General features: G+C 35.1%; 2 protein-coding genes across 3 annotated transcripts in view; one reads left to right on the top strand and one right to left on the bottom strand.

Annotated features, from left to right (window-relative positions):
* LOC134233008 (DNA (cytosine-5)-methyltransferase 1-like) overlaps positions 1 to 13802 on the bottom strand; it is a 49187-nt gene extending 35385 nt beyond the window's left edge. Inside the window, 11 exon segments of the mRNA XM_062715002.1 lie at positions 5129 to 5221; positions 5686 to 5804; positions 5908 to 6017; positions 6183 to 6324; positions 7784 to 7894; positions 7999 to 8080; positions 8793 to 8820; positions 8909 to 9286; positions 11581 to 11688; positions 13598 to 13646; positions 13719 to 13802. Of these exon segments, the coding sequence (XP_062570986.1) occupies positions 5129 to 5221; positions 5686 to 5804; positions 5908 to 6017; positions 6183 to 6324; positions 7784 to 7894; positions 7999 to 8080; positions 8793 to 8820; positions 8909 to 9286; positions 11581 to 11688; positions 13598 to 13646; positions 13719 to 13765 (1267 nt within the window). The 5' untranslated portion in view covers positions 13766 to 13802.
* A 235-nt stretch (positions 13803 to 14037) lies between these two features.
* The window catches only part of LOC134233005 (FIGNL1-interacting regulator of recombination and mitosis-like), a 67934-nt gene continuing 60990 nt past the window's right edge, over positions 14038 to 20981 (top strand). For both annotated transcript variants that reach the window (XM_062714999.1, XM_062714997.1), the window contains exons 1-6: positions 14038 to 14131; positions 18239 to 18341; positions 18616 to 18655; positions 18769 to 18857; positions 19073 to 19171; positions 20335 to 20475. In XM_062714999.1, the coding sequence (XP_062570983.1) occupies positions 18246 to 18341; positions 18616 to 18655; positions 18769 to 18857; positions 19073 to 19171; positions 20335 to 20475 (465 nt within the window). In that variant the 5' untranslated portion in view covers positions 14038 to 14131; positions 18239 to 18245. The remainder of the gene's footprint in view (positions 14132 to 18238; positions 18342 to 18615; positions 18656 to 18768; positions 18858 to 19072; positions 19172 to 20334; positions 20476 to 20981) is intronic.

The raw sequence follows: 20981 nt of genomic DNA, 5'->3' as shown, positions 1-20981 counted from the left end.
ACTATATAGGTACTTCATCTGCTTAATACCCTAGAGCAGAGAAGAAAATTTTTAAAGATTTAATGAATTTTCACTACTGTAAATCACTTAATTTTCGCGACACCTTATTTTCGCGAGATAGTCGTTGACTCTTTATTACCGAGACAAAATTTTCACGAATTGTGGTCATTGCTTTATATAATCTTAAGGAATTCTGTTATACGCGAGAATGAAATTTTCGCGAGCATGCCGTCACGCGTAATTACGCGAAAATAAAGTTCTCGCGAATAAAAAGTGATATACAGTATATAATCTATAGAGCCCCGCCCTAACACCAAAACCCGACCCTGGGGCCATAAAATTCATAATTTTGGTAGAGGCACTCTTGCTCATCATAATTATGCACTTAGTTAGTTTATTTAATACCCAGGAGCAATGAAGAAGATTTTCAAAGAATTCCTGTATTTTCACTATATAATCAATAGAGCCCCACCCTAACACCAGAACCCCTGACCCTGGGGCCATAAAATTCACAATTTTGGTTGAGGCACTCTTGTTCATCATAACTATGCACTTAGTTAGTTTATTTAATACCCAGGAGCACAGAAGAAGATTTTGAAAGAATTCGTGTATTTTAACTACATAATCTATCGAGCCCCCCCCCCCCCCAGCACTAGAACCCCTGACCCTGGGGCCATAAAATTCACAATTTTGGTAGAGGCACTCTTGCTCATTATAACTATGCACTTAGTTTATTTAATACCCAGGTGCAGAGAAGATTTTCAAAGAATTCATGTATTTTCACTATATAATCAAAGAGCCCCCCCCCTAATACCAGAACCCCTTATCCTGGGGCCATAAAATTCACAATATTGGTAGAGGCACTCTTGCTCACCATAACTAGGCACTTAGTTAGCTTATTTAATACCCAGGAGCAGAGAAGAAGATTTTCAAAGAATTCATGTATTTTCAATATATAATCAATAGAGCCCCGCCCTAACACCAGAACCCCTGACCCTGGGGCCATAAAATTCACAATTTTGGTAGAGGCACTCTTGCTCATCATAATTATATACTTAGTTAGTTTATTTAATACCCAGGAGCAGAGAAGAAGATTTTCAAAGAATTCATGTATTTTCACTATATAATCAATAGAGCCCCACCCTAACACCAGAACCCCTGACCCTGGGGCCATAAAATTCACAATTTTGGTAGAGGCACTCTTGCTCATCATAACTATGTACTTAGTTAGTTTATTTAATACCCAGGAGCAGAGAAGAAGATTTTCAAAGAATTCATGTATTTTCACTATATAATCAATAGAGCCCCACCCTAACACCAGAACCCCTGACCCTGGGGCCATAAAATTCACAATTTTGGTAGAGGCACTCTTGCTCATCATAACTATGTACTTAGTTAGTTTATTTAATACCCAGGAGCAGAGAAGAAGATTTTCAAAGAAATAATGCATTTTCACTACCTACTTATTTAGCCCCGCCCTAGCACTAGAACCCCTGACCCCAGGGCCATGAATTTCACAATTTTGGTAGAGGACTCATTGCTGATTACAATCATGCAACCAGTTTGACTGCTTGATGCCCAGGAGTAAAGAAGAAGATTTTTAAAGATTGCATTAATTTTAGTGGTTTTGGCCCCACCCCTCAGGCCCCTGGGGGGCAGGGATCATGAAATTCACAATTTTTGTTCCCCTTCACCCATAGATGCTTTGTGGCAAATTTGGTTGAAATTGGTTCAGTGGTTGCAGAGAAGAAGCTGAAAATGTTCAAATGTTAACGCACAACGCACGACGCACGACGACGGACGAAAACGGATAGCAATAGGTCACCTGAGTTTACTCAGGTGACCTAAAAAATCTTAATCTCTAGTTTCAATGATTTCTTCTAGGGAAATCCAGAATGCATTCCACATAGCCTAAATAAGTAGAAATCTTAATAAACATGGAATGATAGATTGTTCTCCTTATAGCCTTAATATACAGAAATCTTAATCTATAGGGATTGTCAGAATACAAAGTGCATAGCCTATTTGTCTCAATCAGGCAAGATAAGCCACTGTAGGATCTCAAGTTACTTTGGAATGAACTCACTCAAATTCTTAAACCTGGTCCCTGATCCAGGAAATGTAGGTTATATCCATTCAAAGTATGTCATGGAGTGCACATCTAAGAATCCACAATCTATGTAAACTAAGTCAAGTTAGAGTTTATACTTTATTTGGGAATGAAATTGCTCCTAAATTTTTAACAAGAATGCTGATGCCAGAGGTATAACTTAAGGTCATCATCCACAATCTACGGAAAAGTGGGATATCGAATCAAATTACACATGGCCAACATTTTATTACCTATACAGTTTTACCCTTTACCTGTTATTTAAACCTTTAACTATGCTATGACCCTGTAGTACTCTAACATTTTATTACCTATACAGTTTTACCCTTTACCTGTTATTTAAACCTTTAACTATGCTATGACCCTGTAGTACTCTAACATTTTATTACCTATACAGTTTTACCCTTTACCTGTTATTTAAACCTTAACTATGCTATGACCCTGTAGTACTCTAACATTTTATTACCTATACAGTTTTACCCTTTACCTGTAATTTAAACCTTTAACTATGCTATGACCCTGTAGTACTCTAACATTTTATTACCTATACAGTTTTACCCTTTACCTGTTATTTAAACCTTTAACTATGCTATGACCCTGTAGTACTCTAACATTTTATTACCTATACAGTTTTACCCTTTACCTGTTATTTAAACCTTAACTATGCTATGACCCTGTAGTACTCTAACATTTTATTACCTATATATGTAGTTTTACCCTTTACCTGTTATTTAAACCTTTAACTATGCTATGACCCTGTAGTACTCTAACATTTTATTACCTATACAGTTTTACCCTTTACCTGTTATTTAAACCTTTAACTATGCTATGACCCTGTAGTACTCTAACATTTTATTACCTATACAGTTTTACCCTTTACCTGTTATGTAAACCTTTAACTATGCTATGACCCTGTAGTACTCTAACATTTTATTACCTATACAGTTTTACCCTTTACCTGTTATGTAAACCTTTAACTATGCTATGACCCTGTAGTACTCTAACATTTTATTACCTATACAGTTTTACCCTTTACCTGTTATGTAAACCTTTAACTATGCTATGACCCTGTAGTACTCTAACATTTTATTACCTATACAGTTTTACCCTTTACCTGTCATTTAAACCTTTAACTATGCTATGACCCTGTAGTACTCTAACATTTTATTACCTATACAGTTTTACCCTTTACCTGTTATTTAAACCTTAACTATGCTATGACCCTGTAGTACTCTAACATTTTATTACCTATATATGTAGTTTTACCCTTTACCTGTTATTTAAACCTTTAACTATGCTATGACCCTGTAGTACTCTAACATTTTATTACCTATACAGTTTTACCCTTTACCTGTTATTTAAACCTTTAACTATGCTATGACCCTGTAGTACTCTAACATTTTATTACCTATACAGTTTTACCCTTTACCTGTTATGTAAACCTTTAACTATGCTATGACCCTGTAGTACTCTAACATTTTATTACCTATACAGTTTTACCCTTTACCTGTTATGTAAACCTTTAACTATGCTATGACCCTGTAGTACTCTAACATTTTATTACCTATACAGTTTTACCCTTTACCTGTTATGTAAACCTTTAACTATGCTATGACCCTGTAGTACTCTAACATTTTATTACCTATACAGTTTTACCCTTTACCTGTCATTTAAACCTTTAACTATGCTATGACCCTGTAGTACTCTAACATTTTATTACCTATACAGTTTTACCCTTTACCTGTTATTTAAACCTTAACTATGCTATGACCCTGTAGTACTCTAACATTTTATTACCTATATATGTAGTTTTACCCTTTACCTGTTATTTAAACCTTTAACTATGCTATGACCCTGTAGTACTCTAACATTTTATTACCTATACAGTTTTACCCTTTACCTGTTATTTAAACCTTTAACTATGCTATGACCCTGTAGTACTCTAACATTTTATTACCTATACAGTTTTACCCTTTACCTGTTATGTAAACCTTTAACTATGCTATGACCCTGTAGTACTCTAACATTTTATTACCTATACAGTTTTACCCTTTACCTGTTATGTAAACCTTTAACTATGCTATGACCCTGTAGTACTCTAACATTTTATTACCTATACAGTTTTACCCTTTACCTGTTATGTAAACCTTTAACTATGCTATGACCCTGTAGTACTCTAACATTTTATTACCTATACAGTTTTACCCTTTACCTGTCATTTAAACCTTTAACTATGCTATGACCCTGTAGTACTCTAACATTTTATTACCTATACAGTTTTACCCTTTACCTGTTATGTAAACCTTTAACTATGCTATGACCCTGTAGTACTCTAACATTTTATTACCTATACAGTTTTACCCTTTACCTGTTATTTAAACCTTTAACTATGCTATGACCCTGTAGTACTCTAACATTTTATTACCTATACAGTTTTACCCTTTACCTGTTATTTAAACCTTAACTATGCTATGACCCTGTAGTACTCTAACATTTTATTACCTATACAGTTTTACCCTTTACCTGTTATTTAAACCTTTAACTATGCTATGACCCTGTAGTACTCTAACATTTTATTACCTATACAGTTTTGCCCTTTACCTGTTATTTAAACCTTTAACTATGCTATGACCCTGTAGTACTCTAACATTTTATTACCTATACAGTTTTACCCTTTACCTTTTATGTAAACCTTTAACTATGCTATGACCCTGTAGTACTCTAACATTTTATTACCTATACAGTTTTACCCTTTACCTGTTATTTAAACCTTTAACTATGCTATGACCCTGTAGTACTCTAACATTTTATTACCTATACAGTTTTGCCCTTTACCTTTTATTTAAACCTTTAACTATGCTATGACCCTGTAGTACTCTAACATTTTATTACCTATACAGTTTTACCCTTTACCTGTTATGTAAACCTTTAACTATGCTATGACCCTGAAGTACTCTACCCTTTCCACAATACCAGGTACCACTTACCCGTCCTGTGTACTTCATTATAGATGATTACCTGTACTAAATCCAATGAGAGCATTTTCCCCTCCATCAAATCCTGCTGTCCACCATTCATTGATTGGACCCAACTTACAAGCTGGTATGCCCCCTTAAATATCAATATAGATGTACTTAATTTCACAAGAGACATAATCAGGGAAAGATATGCTAAATAGAGGATTATACCGGACAAGTGGAGTACCGTATAGCAGATTTTCTTGGCAGATGTAAAATTTAGCGTTTTGACTGCTCAAAGGTAAGCCAATAATTTCAGCGTAATTTATTTTAACGGACACTGGGTTTCTGCTCTTTCCAGATGGACACTTAAAAGAGTACTTACTATTTTAGCTATGAAAATTTTCTCAGACTATCATCCAAATGCCAAAATAAGCCAAAATTAGCACCCCGCTAAAATAACCTGTTATGCGTTAATGGTACACAAATTTAGCAGTACATCCTTAAAATCAAATAAAAATCAATAAACATATTTTAGCAAGAAGCAAATGCCAAAATTGAATCCTTGCTATAAATTCTGCTTATTCAGTAAAACGTTTAATATAATGTGATAGTTACCCTCTGGACTGGAGTTTTCATCATAGATGGGTTTAACAACTCCACTGAAGTAAAGGTATATGTTCTTCTCTATTAGCCCCGTGTCAAATGGACAAAGGTGGGTGTTCTTATCATATACACTGAAAGGACAAGATAATTTCAAAATCTTTTAAATAAGTCTGCATTATCTGAGATTTTCGTTCTATTTTTATCATCAGACAACAGACCGGTCTTCAGTTTTACCTGAAGTTTGTGATTTTATGTTGAGGTCTCTGATCGTAGCTGTGAATTTCTTCCTCTTCCCCAGTAAACACAGAAAGCTTTGGATCAGTCAGGGCTATAAATTCTTCTACCTTAATAAAATCATACATGAAAATTCTTACAAATATGAATTTTTGTTAATCTAATTCTGTTTCTTGCATTCGTCTTTGGGAAACCAGCACTGTTCTCTAAAACTTCCTTCTATTTTTTATGTTTGTCAATTTTTAAAACGCTTAATAAATGCATTAAGGACATACTGCTGTATCGGGGTCTCCTGGAAACATCCTCAGATCCGGGTCGTCCAGTAACTGTTTACATTCCCGACACTTGGCAGGTGGTGCTTTAGGTTTGGCAGGGGGAGCTTTAGGTCTGGTCTTTTCTTCTACATTCTTTTCATCTCTAAAGATATATTTTAATTCAAAATAATTTTCTGTAGGAAAAATATTAAGGTTTTTTTAATGATATTCAAATTATAAAAGCACTGCAATATTTCCTTAACAAGAGGCCCATGGGCCACATCGCTCACCTGAGAAGCTTTGACCATTCTGTTCTTTACCAGATTATCCCCTTGTAATACATATTGTGACCCCACTCTATCCCACTAATCATAATTTAGACAATTTGAAATCTACACTACCCGAGGATGCTTCCACATAAGTTTCAGCTTTTCTGGCCCAGCGGTTCTTGAGAAGAAGATTTTTAAAGATTTTTCCTATATATTTCTATGTTAAACTTTGATTCCCCATTGTGGCCCCGCCCAACCCCCGGGGGTCATGATTTGAACAATTTAGAATCTACACTACCCCAGGATGCTTCCACATAAGATTCAGCTTTTCTGGCTCAGTGTTTCTAGAGAAGAAGATTTTAAAGATTTTTCCTACATATTTCTATGTAAAATTTTGATTCCCCATTGTGGCCCCGCCCAACCCCCGGGGGTCATGATTTGAACAATTTAGAATCTACACTACCCCAGGATGCTTCCATATAAGTTTCAGCTTTTCTGGCCCAGTGATTCTTGAGAAGAAGATTTTTAAAGATTTTTCCTATATATTTCTATGTAAAACTTTGATTCCCCATTGTGGCCCCGCCCAACCCCCGGGGGTCATGATTTGAACAATTTAGAATCTACACTACCCCAGGATGCTTCCACATAAGTTTCAGCTTTTCTGGCCAAATGGTTCTTGAGAAGAAGATTTTTAAAGATTTTTCCTATATATTTCTATGCAAAACTTTGATTCCCCATTGTGGCCCCGCCCAACCCCCGGGGGTCATGATTTGTATAATTTAGAATCTACACTACCCCAGGATGCTTCCACATAAGTTTCAGCTTTTCTAGCCAAATGGTTCTTGAGAAGAAGATTTTTAAAGATTTTTCCTATATATTTCTATGTAAAACTTTGATTCCCCATTGTGGTCCCGCGCAACCCCTGGGGGTCATGATTTGAACAATTTAGAATCTACACTACCCCAGGATGCTTCCACATAAGTTTCAGCTTTTCTGGCCCAGTGGTTCTTGAGAAGATTTTTTAATGACCCCACCCTATTTTTGTCTTTTCTTGATTATCTCCCCTTGTGAGGGGACCTGGCCCTTCATTTTTATAATTTAAACTCCCCTTTACCCATGGATGCTTTGTACCAAGTTTGGTTAAAATTGGCCCAGTGGTTCTTGAGAAGAAGTCGAAAATGAGAAAAGTTTACAGACGGACGGACAGACAGACAGCTAGACAGACGGACGGACGGACGACGGACAAAATGTGATCAGAAAAGCTCACTTGAGCCTTCGGCTCAGGTGAGCTAAAAATTCAAAGCATGAGAGATAGAGTCTAAAACCAACTACGCCCTGATAAAGCAGCCTCACCCCTCCAGGTCCACGGTTTCTCCATCCTCTAACTTTGCTTTCTTCACCTCCTTCTCCTGGTCAGGGACAGCAACAGTCTCATCATCAGCCATAGACTTTCTCTTCCCGGGGCTTCAACAAGATAAAATTTTGGTCATTATTTCCTTCTACACTGTTCACTTCTGACGATTCAAACATCAGCCCCAGTAAATAGAATACTAAAATAAAACCCTCACGTTCTGGAAAACATGGCAGTTATTGATGGCTGGTTTGATGTTTTCTTTGACTTTTTGTTTCTCTTTGACTTGGCTGGTGTACCTAGGAAAGGGAATTAACTCGTAACTAACCAACAGTCTACGCGAAAGTTAAAAATTTTTACAGGACAAAATGTCTGGTAAAAATAAATTTTTTACCAGACCAAACAATTTTTTACCAGACCAACTTTTTTTTCCTGTAAATGTATTTTTTTCTTCATATTTGACTTATACAACATACACTGTATCAAAGATTTTCTTAAATTTAATATTCACTTTAATGCATATTTATTTTTCCTGAAACAATTCATTATGGTTACTCAAGTTCAATGATCATTTGAAAATAATTTCCCAACTGAATCATCTAAATATTTTCCCAACCAAATCTACGTATGAGCTATCTAAATATCTCTAATCTTTGACAGAGGAAATTCAAATTAGAATAAAAACGATCGTGACATAGTAGTAATACATAAAAAATAATCAGGTACTAGGGGCTGCTAAATTGGTGAAATAAAGGATATTTGTGGGGAATTTGACCATGTGTATCTCTTAATTTAGATTTATATGGCCTTATTTGTTATCAGACATTTGGTCCTGTACAATGAATTTTTTTACTGACCCGACCTTAATTTTACCAGTAAAAACCGACGGTCCGGTGACTTTCGCATAGACTGAACCAATGAATAAAGTTTTTTTCCTGGAGGGATAATTTTTTTTCTAGAGAGAGGAAAAAAAATCAAACAAAGCAAAGTGAAAATTAAAACAGGACTTACTTTTACTCTCTTCAACCTCCATCTCTTCCTGCAAACCAATTAAATTACAAGAGAATGAATTCATAATGGGAGCAATTTCACATTATCGTAAAATATTTCACTACTTATACAATCACCTCATTTCTCTCACAGTCATCTTCAGCCTGTGAATCTTCTTCTTTTGATGAGTCTCCATTTTTGGTTTCTGTTTTGGACTCATCTGCAGGCTTGCTATTAGTTCCAGGCTTAGTATCAGGTTTGTACTCCGGCTTGGTCTCTGAGTCTTCCTCTGAAGCTTTGTCCCCGTTCCCCTGGTTACTTTGATCCCCGCTCCCCTGTTTACTTTGATCCCCGTTCTGCTGTTTACTTTGATCCCCGTTCCTGTGGTCTCCATTCTCACAGTCCACCAGGCCATTCCCCGTCTTCTTACTGGATCCTCCCGTCTCTATCATCATCCCATTTTCACTGTCGTACACTTTATCAAACACCTTCTTTAGATTCTTGAAGTATCCCTTCTGCAGTGGTAAAAAATATAACAAGAGGCCCATGGGCCTTATAGGTCACCTGAGCATCATGCAACAACTTTCAAATGATTGAATTTGGTTCATGTTTTAAGCTAGATGCTATGGCATTCACAATTTTGAAAGAGGCACCATTGCTAATCATAAGTATACTTAGCAATTGTTAAGTTTGTTTACTTAATACCGATAAGCAGGGTAGGGGAACAAAAAAGTATGTCAACTAATCAGTAATATTCAGCAATAATCAGGAGTGCTCCTACCACACATGAACCCCTGACCCTAGGTCTACACATTGCACAATTTTTGAAAAGGCACACTTGCTTATCAAAAATGTTTGATTAATACCAAGGATCAGATTTCAAACAATTCATTTTCAGTATATAAGTAGAGCTCCCCCCTCCTCCCCATTTTGGTATCCCTGACCCAGGGGGCCTTGAAATTCACAATTCTGGAAGAAGAGCCCAATTCATAACTATGTAAATAGTTCATCTGCTTATTACCCAGGAGTAGAGAAAAAGATTTTCATAGATGTACTGTATTTTCACCATATAATCATTAAAGTGCCCTGCCCTAACACCAGAACCCCTGACCCTGGGGCCATAAAATTCATAATTTTGGTAGAGGCACTCTTGCTGAACATAACTATGTACTTAATTAGTTTATTTAAAACCTAGGAGCAGAGAAGATTTTCAAATATTTCATGCATTTTCACTATATAATCAATAGAGCCCCGCCCTAACACCAGAACCCCTGGCCCTGGGGCCATGAATTTCACAATTTTGGTAGAGCCACTCTTGCTCATCATAACTATTTACATAGTTAGTTCATTTAATACCTAGGAGCAGAGAAGAAGATTTTCAAAGATTTAATGCATTTTCACTATATAATCAATAGAGCCCCGCCCTAACACCAGAACCCCTGACCCTGGAGCCATGAATTTCACAATTTTGGTAGAGGCACTCTTGCTCATCATAACTTTTTATTCAATTAGTTTATTTAATACCTAGGAGCAGGGAAGAAGATTTTCAAAGATTTAATGCATTTTCACTATATAATCAATAGAGCCCCGCCCTAGCACCAGAACCCCAGACCCTGGGGCCATAAAATTCACAATTTATGTAGAGACACTCTTGCTCATCATAACTATGTACTTAATTAATTTATTTAATACTCAGGAACAGAAAAAAAGATTTTCAAAGAAATAATACATTTTCACTATATAATCAATAGAGCCCCGCCCTAACACCAGAACCCCGGACCCTGGGGCCATAAAATTCACAATTTTGGTAGAGCCACTCTTGCTCATCATAACTAAGAACTTAATTTGTTTATTAAATTCCCAAGAGCAGAGAAGAAGATTTTCAAAGATTTAATGCATTTTCACTATATAATCAATAGAGCCCCGCCCTAACACCAGAACCCCTGACCCTGGGGCCATGAATTTCACAATTTTGGTAGAGGACTCAATGCTGATTACAATCATACCAACAGTTTGACTGCTTGATGTCCGGGAGTAAAGAAGAAGATTTTTAAAGATTGCACTAATTTTAGTGGTTTTTGCCCCACCCCCCAGGCCCCAGGGGGGCTGGGACCATGAAATTCACAATTTTTGTTCCCCTTCACCCATAGATGCTCTATGCCAAAATTGGTTGAAATTGGTTCAGTGGTTTCAGAGAAGAAGCTGATATTGTTTAAATGTTAACGCACGACGCACACCGCACGACGGACGACAGACGACGGACGACGACGGACAAAAACAGATAGCAATAGGTCACCTGAGTTTACTCAGGTGACCTAATAATATAGACTAAGACGTAGGAAATCTAGTCACTGACAAAATAAGACAAAGAGGACTTGGTAATTTCTTCCAGATGAAGAATGTCTTATTCAACCATACACTTACTCAAACTCCTAAGCAGAGATACGAAAATAAACTTTTTGATTCAGAAAAATTAACAGGGTTCTACAGAATGATTACAAATAGTATTCCTCTCCTTTCTCTCCAAGTCCTCTATGAAGTAGAGTGACCTGCAGTTCAGACACCCTGCTAAGCTCCCCCAAGATGTTTTCTCATACTATTCTATTTACCTAAACCAACCAGTTCATCAGTTACCCCTGCCCTTTCCAAGAAATTCTGCAACAAAAAAATTCTTTTGAACCCCTGCATATTTTTTTTCTAAGGTTTTCTCTAGCAAATTATACTTCATGCTCTCCCTTTCTCAGGAACTCAGATGAGATGTCATTCCTTTTTTGTGACAAATTGGTTAATTGTCAACTTGCTCTCTAACCTCTGTAATGATGTTCTCTTTCAGTCCTTTTTCCAGTCCTGTAATAATTTTGCTGACATCCTCAGGCAGATAGCCATCAAATAACTTGCATTTCTTTTTCCAGTATCCCTGAAATATCAGAGGTAAGTTGTCAGTATGTGAATATCCCATTTTATTAAAATGTCCATGCAGTCTACGTCTTTAAGCAAATTTAATAATACTTTTTATAAAGTTGTCATTAAACTTCATCCAAAGATTTCTTTTAAGTTTCCAGGATGATGAATTACATTTAACAGGTCCAGTACAATCTCTTGATTTAGCTATATAGCTTTAATAGCTATATAGCTTTATTAAGCTATTCAGTATAGCTTAATTTAGCTATTTTACTACACTTTTCATAAAGGTGTAATTTTCTCAGTATGTACAAAAAAGCGCACCTTGGTGCCAGGGCTCCCACTGGACCGAAAATATTTTTCGCCACTTTTCGCGACAAAAGGAAAGGCATACTTACATCTGATTTCTCGGCATTGCAATGCACTTTATGTTATTCATTTTTTTTATTATGTTTATCACAGACATTGTTTTAAAATTGTAATTGTTTAAAACTTATGGTAGTATCCATTTAAAAAAAGAAAAGAAAGCTAATGTTGGAATTATACAATCAATTTGATATTGAATTGATATCTGACAGCCAACTCTTGACAGAAAATGTCCTCTTGTTTATATTTTTTTTCGCCTGGGAAGGGGGGGGGGGGCTACAGACCTAGTAAAAATATATGACATTTTTTTTTAATGGAAATTTCATTATTTCATTAATTAATTGTGAAAAGAAATAATAAAAAAATTAATGAAAATTAGGTTTAAAACTTGACTTTATTTTAACAACTTGGAGATTCCAGGGTTTAATATGCAAGCTCATATGTAAATGTAAATAATTCAGTGTAATTTAAAAAGATAATTCTGTTTCCAAACAAATTTTTTTTTCACTCGTTGTCAGTTTATGGTATAATGTACACATTTTTCAATTTTCATTAGGTAAAATTTGAAGCCATTCTTTACAATTTTCGTCATGTTTCCATACTTTCGGTTTAAAAAAATGATCTACATAGATCCAGATTTTGTTGATAAAAATCTTTTATTTGCTAACTTCATCTCCTAATAAAACTTTATCCCCCCTTGTTTAATCCAAATTATATTATTTCAAGCAATTTTGTAACCCTTTATTGCTCCAGGCTAATTACCTAGTCAGCTGTGTTCGTTCAAGCGAGACGTGATTTCTTAGATGTAGGTTTCAGTTTTCACACCTCTGCTGCATTAAATAAACAAAGCGACTTATCTGTATACATTGAATAAACAAAGGAGCTAACCAGGACTATACAAATTTTGTACATGGTACATCTAAAAAATTCATTTTCGCCACTTACGAATTTCTTTTCGCCACTTTTGAAAAAAAATCGCAATTGGCGACAATGGCGAATCACAGCTCGAGCCCTGCTTGGTGCAGTGACGATATGCAACTGAAAACTCTTCTTAAGATAATGCATGTAAAATTCACTCATCAAATTACGTCTCCTTGAGAGACTTTGTACTCAAAGTTTTACAAGTTTTGGGGCTATATAAAGCAATTGATACAGTTACTTCTGCAATGATATTATAATGGAGACCAATTATGTTCAACAAGATAATTGATTGGTAACAGTTCAGCACAATGAGAAGCAATCATACTTATCCTTTCCTCAAGGCACCTAAAGTAGTGGACAGTTAGTCTAACAATACAAATTCTCTTTTTGCTTAAAAGTATTCATAAGCTGCAAAGTTAGAACTATCTTTGATTTTGGTTGTTGATTTGATATCCCATATTACAAATATGAAGAGTCAAATACATGCGACTTTTTGTTGATTTTCAGCAAAGAACATTTTTGTGAAAAACTGTATATAAAAAGCTAAATAAAGCTATTTTAAATAGCTTAATAAAGCTATATAGCTAAATCAAGAGATTGTACTGGACCTGTTTAATGAAAACATTCTGTTTGTTTACCTTTTCTGTAAGATCACCATCTTGGAATTCTTCCTCCAGGTCTTTCAGCCTGAAAAAATATATAATTGCGATGACAAATGCCTATAATGTAAAATAAAGCGCAAATCTGACAGTGTCTTACTTTTCCACGATTTCTGTCGTGATCGGGGGTATCGTTTTCCCAGGCATCGTCTTCCTTGCTACAAGACCTCCGACAATGAGATGTTCCCGCTAAAATTTGGACTAACCTGTAAGAGGGGTGTTAGATTTTATTGAGTGAAGATAATTAGGCACATTCCCTATTGCTGAGATTAAAACAAAATGCTTGACTAAACGTTCAATTTCCGTACAGGATAGAAAATAATATTCATTTTTTAAACTGATTTACAGTCATTTAGTGATAAAATTTTAACCTAAATGAACCCTTCTGAAAATGGATTTTACCGGAAGTTAGAGACGTAAACAACCAGAGGGAATGTCTGAGCGCCAAGTTTAAGGAACAGCAAAAGTCATGTAAAGATCATAAGATGTCTTAAATGAGTGAAAAGCATATAGGTAAGAAATAAGGTTTAAAGGTTGAAAAATATTTAATCTTTTCTTGGAAACTTTATTTAGATCTCTTTTATTTAATTCAGAAATTATTTGGTCAGCAAGCGTTCAATATCGATTATGTTCTTCATGGTCTTACTAAAACTAAAAGATATCGTATTGCTTAATTTTTTGGACAATGATGGCAGATACACAGAAATTCATATTCATGCAAATAAGAAGTACAATGTATATTATAAGACGTGTACAAAGAAAAAAAGTTCCTTACCCGGTACCATGGAGCACTGACCAAAAATCAAGGCGCCCTGATTTAGGCCTACCTGGCGTATTGTATTTTCGACCTATTTAGATGTTATTTATTAATTTATTGTAAACTTTACAGAATCTGAAAAAATAAGGGCTTAAAATGTTAGCATATGTATCTATAAATAAAATGATATAACCCAAATTGCAGTTTTGTGTTTATTTTATTTATATGCCATAATATGGAGAGGGACAGTTTTCCTTACAAAAATATAAACGTCTTGTGTTTTCGACCTAAATATAGTATCAAGGCCAAATCAGTATTGGCTATAAATATCCATTGGATATTCCAAACAATAAAAATACGATTGTCTGTCTTTCAAAAAAACATTGAACAAGTTGCATATTTTGGTTGCAAATACATTTATTCGTTGGTTGAACCCATCTGTCAGTAGCTGTGCATTTCCCCAAAAAATCAATGAAATTACGTTGCATTTTTCAGTAAAAATCTGTAAGAAAGTGCTCATATTTAAGGATGAAAAAAAAAATTGTTTGATCCACCCATTCATTTCAATATTCATGCTTCTCTTTGACAGAGATCTAATTTTCTTTCGGAAAAATGTCATTAAAAAATCTTTATAATTAACCGATTACGACTTTAATTAATCAACAGATAAAATGTGCATTAGTAAAAAGACTAGAATTTCTGACATCGGACTAAAACCATCGGGGGAATTCCGTTGAATGAATTATTTTGGATATTTTCACCACATTTGTGCTTCAAAGGTATTTTTCTAAGTGTACCAACCGAAAATAATGTTCTACCGCGCTGAATCTGCACGGGAAGCAGATTGGGAAAAATAGGTCGAAAATACAATACGGTCGAAAACAGGATACGAGACGATATTATGATGGATAGGTATTCTACCAATTTATTTTACTGATGAATGAACCAATTTCATGGTACATGATGTAAGAATTGTTGGCAACTTTAGATTAGCCGTAGCGTACGTTGAAATCACAGGCTTTTGGATCGCTTGAAAAAAAAAATTGTGTGTAAAAAAAAATAAAGGTACTAAACTCTTACACCGGGTACCAAATTGCGCTGATAAAATATCTTTTGTTCACATGCTCTAAAATTCTACTTTCTATTTAAATTTATTCATAGATAAATATCTCTCATTTCTATCAAAGCTCATTGCGAAATTCCATATTTTTCTCAAGATATTCTGAAATTAATCTCAAAAATTTCTTTACTCGACATTAGCTTGGGCTCCTAGCCATTCACATGTAAACAGACGGTGTTTGAAGTATAGCGAAGAGTTGCATGGTATTTGCAAGATCTTTCAACATTTTAAAGTTGATTTCTTACTCCGGATTGTAAGGTTAAGTCCGTATTAATTCCTTTCGCGAAAAATTAACTTGAAAACGTCTGCATCAACAACTACACCGCCATGTTGATTATGAATGTAAAAGGAGCTATGGTCGAACGATTTTTTCCCGGAATGCATTATATACCTTTCGATTTTCAAAACAATTAGACCGCTTAAATGTTGTTTGTGACTTAGTAAGACCATATGATCAAATTAGAGAAAATCCATGTAAAGCATGAATGCAAATGAGAAAATATTCATTGAGTTTAGTATAAACTCTGGGGAAAATTTGTCCCATCGTTCCCACTTAAAACTTAGTGTAGCCCTCCGAAGGCCCAAGCTGATGTCGAGTAAAAAAATCAAGGTCAATTTTGGAATTGATTTCAGAATATCTTGGGAAGTATAAGGAATTACGGAATGAAATTTGGTAGTAATGAAGATTGTTTATATATGAATAGATATGGATAGAAAGTAAAATTGTAAAGCATTTGATTTAAAAGAATTTTATTGGCGAAAGTAGGTACCCTATGAAAAGAGTACCATACCTTTATTTTTTTTCAACACCTCAATTTTTTTCTAAGCGATCTAAAGGCCTGTGGTTGAAATAAATGAAACAATGTAAATAATAGTTTTTTCATCATGTTCATTATCGAAAATCATGGCTGTGGGGATCCGGGTTAGAATAGGTCCTCAGTACCCCCTTGCTTGTCGTAAAAGGCTACTAAATGGGGCAGTCCTTTGGATGAGACCATGTAACAGGTTGGGCACACACCGCCAAATGGTCATTTAACCCCCGTTTGGTGGTCAATCGCCCATATCGTCGTCTTTATTAACTACCAAATGGGAGAGAAAATCATTTTGTTCAGTTCTCTGGAATGACGTGTGATGGCGCATAATTTCAACTCACAGGGAATAAAATATAGATATTTATCTATGCTCTGAATGAAAAAAATCAGAATTTCAAGGCGGACTTTTTTGCGCAGTGTTGTTCAAATATTGGACAAAATCGTCACCTATGTATACAAGTGTAAAGTTTCTGTGTTTTAACTTAAAAAGAAAAATTCCCTCCATCTTGCGCGTAGTTGCACCTATCAATCGTGTTTATCACTTCATATTTTTGTCATCCGGGCAACCGATCAATTATCTAAACCAATTAAAAATGATGATCTTTTCCGAACTTGGGTCAAAAGACTGATTTAACTACGGAGACCCATTAGTGTTAATTTTCAAAATGTAAATTAAGAGGAAGGGTAAGAATTCTCTTTTATTTCGTTTATTTTGTATGCATTGGCTTTATTCTTTTTAAAAATAGGTATGCAGTGAATTCATGATAAAATAATCGCTTGAAAACAATAATCTTGGAATAAAAACAAGAATAATTGCAACTATCACTTTGTAAATCTTTCATTCAAAAATATTTAATAAATATAGTAGATACATCATAGATATGCATACTAAACTACAAAGGGTCACACAGAAATTGTAACTTCATCCTAAAAGAAAATAAAGAATTTCAAATGTAGAAAAAATGAATATTATTATAATAGCAATAAGTGCCCACCATACGAATAATATACGAGGAGCTCGTGTTTAACGGGATTTTATAGAGATTTATATATACGCAGATCGAAAGATCGTTTTGAAAAGTTACTTCTCTAGACTAACAACTCTTGTCTAAATATATTTTTTACCAAACTATACACAACAAAATAATTTTTCGTATTGTTTGAGCAAATAGTTCGGCTGCACGAACAGCTGTAGGTTTCGTTTTTACGAAGTTCCGCAGAAATTACACATGGAAAATTGACTAAATTGTATTATTTGTGTGAGGAATTTGTTAATTAAAATTCTCCAGTGCCTAAGTAAATACGTTTTGCTTTATTTTAATAAAAATTGGATTTGAATAAAAAAGACCACCATTCGGTGGGTAAAAAAGATGCCGATATGGGCAATTGACCACCAAACAGGGGTTAAATGACCATTTGTCAGTGTGTGCCCAACCTGTATAAACCGAGGCCCCGTGTCACAGCAGGTGTGGCACGATAGAGATCCCTCCCTGCTCAAAGGCCGCAAGTGCCGAGCATAGGCCTAAATTTGCAGCCCTTCACTGGCAATGGTGACGTCTCCATATCAGTGAAATATTCTGGAAAGGGACGTTAAACAGTATACAATAGCTGCAGATCTATATCTTGCTGGTCTGAAAAAAATTAGGATGGGCAACCAGAGTGCTCAGCTACAGTGCCACCCATAGCAAAACCTGTATATTTATTTCAGAAAAATGCTCTGCTTGGTTCTGGATTATTTTCCCCTTATTCTTACCCCTACTGCAATAAAGATAAAGTTAATAAAAAAATCCTTACTCCTCTATGAAATACTATGAAATGAGTGGAGATGCACACCAATTACAAAAAACCTTTGGTGTATGATATGCCTAAGAAATAGAATTTGTTGAGTTGAGCTTCTTTTTCTTTGATTACCTGTGTGTTTTTCTTTTTAGACTTGACATGTCGCAGTCCCAGTCCAGCTTCCTTGAGACAGTGGTCAGCTGGGACGGAACCCAGTGTCAGGTCAACCTGGACACAGCCCTCCCACGGCTCATCGTATCCTACTCAGAACTAGATGTTAATGAGGCAGAGTCTCATTATTTCTATCCTAGATATTTTAATAAATTTTCTTGAATTAATTCTTACTATTATATTGTATTCTACTCCTAATTTTAATTTATTTACAACAGTGTTATAAATGCTCAGAAAGCATCATGTATCTCAAACAACAAGATGATAAAAAAGTTCTGACTCACATACATCAAGAATGAATACTTTCGAAGTCATTTTACTATATTAAAAGTGTGAATTTCCTATACTTTATTATCAGAGATGTTTTCAAGAGGTGAATGTTGTTCAGGAGCAGATTGGTAAGAGAAGATGCTTAATAATATAGTGGTTAATAAGAGACTGGCTGTAACATGTACCATAAATGTTTTATATTAAATTTTTAGCATATTTTCATAAAACTGTTCATTTTCAGGAATTCTTAAAATCATATGCCATTCCTTCTTGCCATGTGTTGAAGTAGATCAAGCCGAGGAAAAACTTTTTAGCAAACTTATTGACGAGGTAACTACCTATATGTTTCAGTGATTTGATTCATAGTTGTAGTAATTTTAATTCAACAATTAAGAAGATAGTGACGGGGGACTGGTTGCACTGTGCTGTCCCCTGAATTCAGATTACCTTGTATTTCACATATATAGGCTACATATGTCCTTATTTATAACTCATTAACTTTTGTAATGAGGAGAAATTAAGGAGAGGATCTTAATTTCTGACAGGTGTGTGGTGTTTTTGACAAAGCTTTGGATGAAATACATCAGTACACACAAAGTACAGACAAGAAATCCAGTATCCCTGGGATCAATACAAACCTACAGGTAAAATAAAATAATTCCAACTCTCCAGCATTTTCAAAATTAGGCAAACAATACAAAATGATTTGTTTTATGTAGTGCTGGGTATCGTGAATGAAAAATCGTATCGCGATATATTGCAATATTTTATTTTGTATTGCAATATATCACGATATAAATTTTTTAATAATGTTTGCTTTTCGTCAATGTTAAATGAGAATACAAACTCAAATTACATGTATTCTCGAGTTGATATTGCAATTGTCTGATCATATTATGTCGGCGCAAGTGGCAAGCTAAGTTTTTTGTGGCACAACTTGAAGAATCAAGTTGTAATATTCAGATTCAGCTTTAACATCGCGGGATTTCAGTTGTCGTCCTTTTCGTTTCTGACAGAGACATGTCTCTGGTAAGTGGTTTCTGATCACATTTCACGTCGCTTGCCACCATATTTTACCTTGAAAAGGGCAAACAACTCTTTTTGTGACAATTTATAGCATATCGAACCCGAACCGGTATTCACAAAAAAAATATCGCAATACATATTGTGAAGATGTGATTGGGATACACCTGTATCAGTAATATTGCACAGCACTAGTTTTATGTACAGTGTACTCTGACTGACCCATCGAAATTGCCCCTACCCAAGCATCTCTTCAGAAATTAAATTTATTTTAATTTGGTTTCATTTTAGAGGTTTACAATTTCTCCCGAGATCACATTTGATTTTTTACAGCCATTTAAAATATCAAATCTGTCTTGACCAGCTTCTGTTAACCCAGGTAGTTAATGCTTTCAGAGCAAGTCCTACCTCAAATATCAATAAACTCTATTTGTGGTGATGCATCTAGAGATGCACACTGTTATATTTGCTGTATAAGCTGCATTTGACCTATATCTGGATTTTCTAGATGCTCAAATAGGTTAAAGTTTTTGGCAAGTCATACCATAAGTATGCACAATACCACACCTGCCTCAGATGCTGTATCTTCCCAACAGTTTCCAGGAGATTGAACTGTTCAATATCTTAAGCTGATCTTTTCTGAAGTAAAGTCTAAGTCACACCCAAACTATATTTGCATGTTGCATCTAGGAATATATACTGCTAGAAAATTCATTTGCTGTGAGACTTTGCATTTTAGATAACATTTCTCAGAGGCATAATCATTGATTACCTGTGATTTTAGGTTTTATTGGACCTGTTGGAGTTTCTGGAAACCTGCCTCTGTCACATGCAGAATGGAAATGTAGCTCTAGACTGGAGCCATATACACTCTCTACCCAGAGGGACCATTCACTTCCTCAAGGGGGCATATGGACATTGCAAGGTAATCTACCACAGGCATTGCTGTGGCTAATTTCTAATTAGGTCATCTTTAAAATAATGTTTGCTCGTCCTCGGACTCATGGTTTTAAAAAATTGAGTTGATATGTAGGTGGGAAAAATTTTTTTTTTCAAGAAAATCTTGAAATATTGATGGAATAAAAAAAAAAAAATTGCGGATTGAAAAGAAAATACCGGGTAAGTATCATAAATTGGGGAAAAAAAGATTGAGTTCATTGTTGGAACATTTTTTGCCAGTTGTTTGTCATTTTAGCCAGTTATTTGGAAGAGGGCAAACAAACAATTTTTAATATGGCCTTATTATTTTTCCCAATCTCCTTACAAAAAATTCTTTTCCAGTTTTATTTTACCTACTGAATAAAGTCCAGCTGCAATTTTTCACAAAAAATAAGTGGTGATGCATGAATCAGTTCAGAGATGGGTCAAAGTGTTTTACATAGAAATGCTTTTTAAAAATCTCATCAAAAATCATTTGACCAGGAAAGTGAA

This window comes from Saccostrea cucullata, unplaced genomic scaffold, assembly GCF_032062105.1.
Source record: "Saccostrea cucullata isolate Sc308-1 unplaced genomic scaffold, CSIRO_AGI_Scuc_v1 ctg1011, whole genome shotgun sequence".
Taxonomy (NCBI): Eukaryota; Metazoa; Mollusca; class Bivalvia; order Ostreida; family Ostreidae; genus Saccostrea; species Saccostrea cuccullata.
The sequence above is the reverse complement of the archived record's forward strand: the minus strand, read 5'-3'. Positions and strand labels throughout refer to the sequence as shown.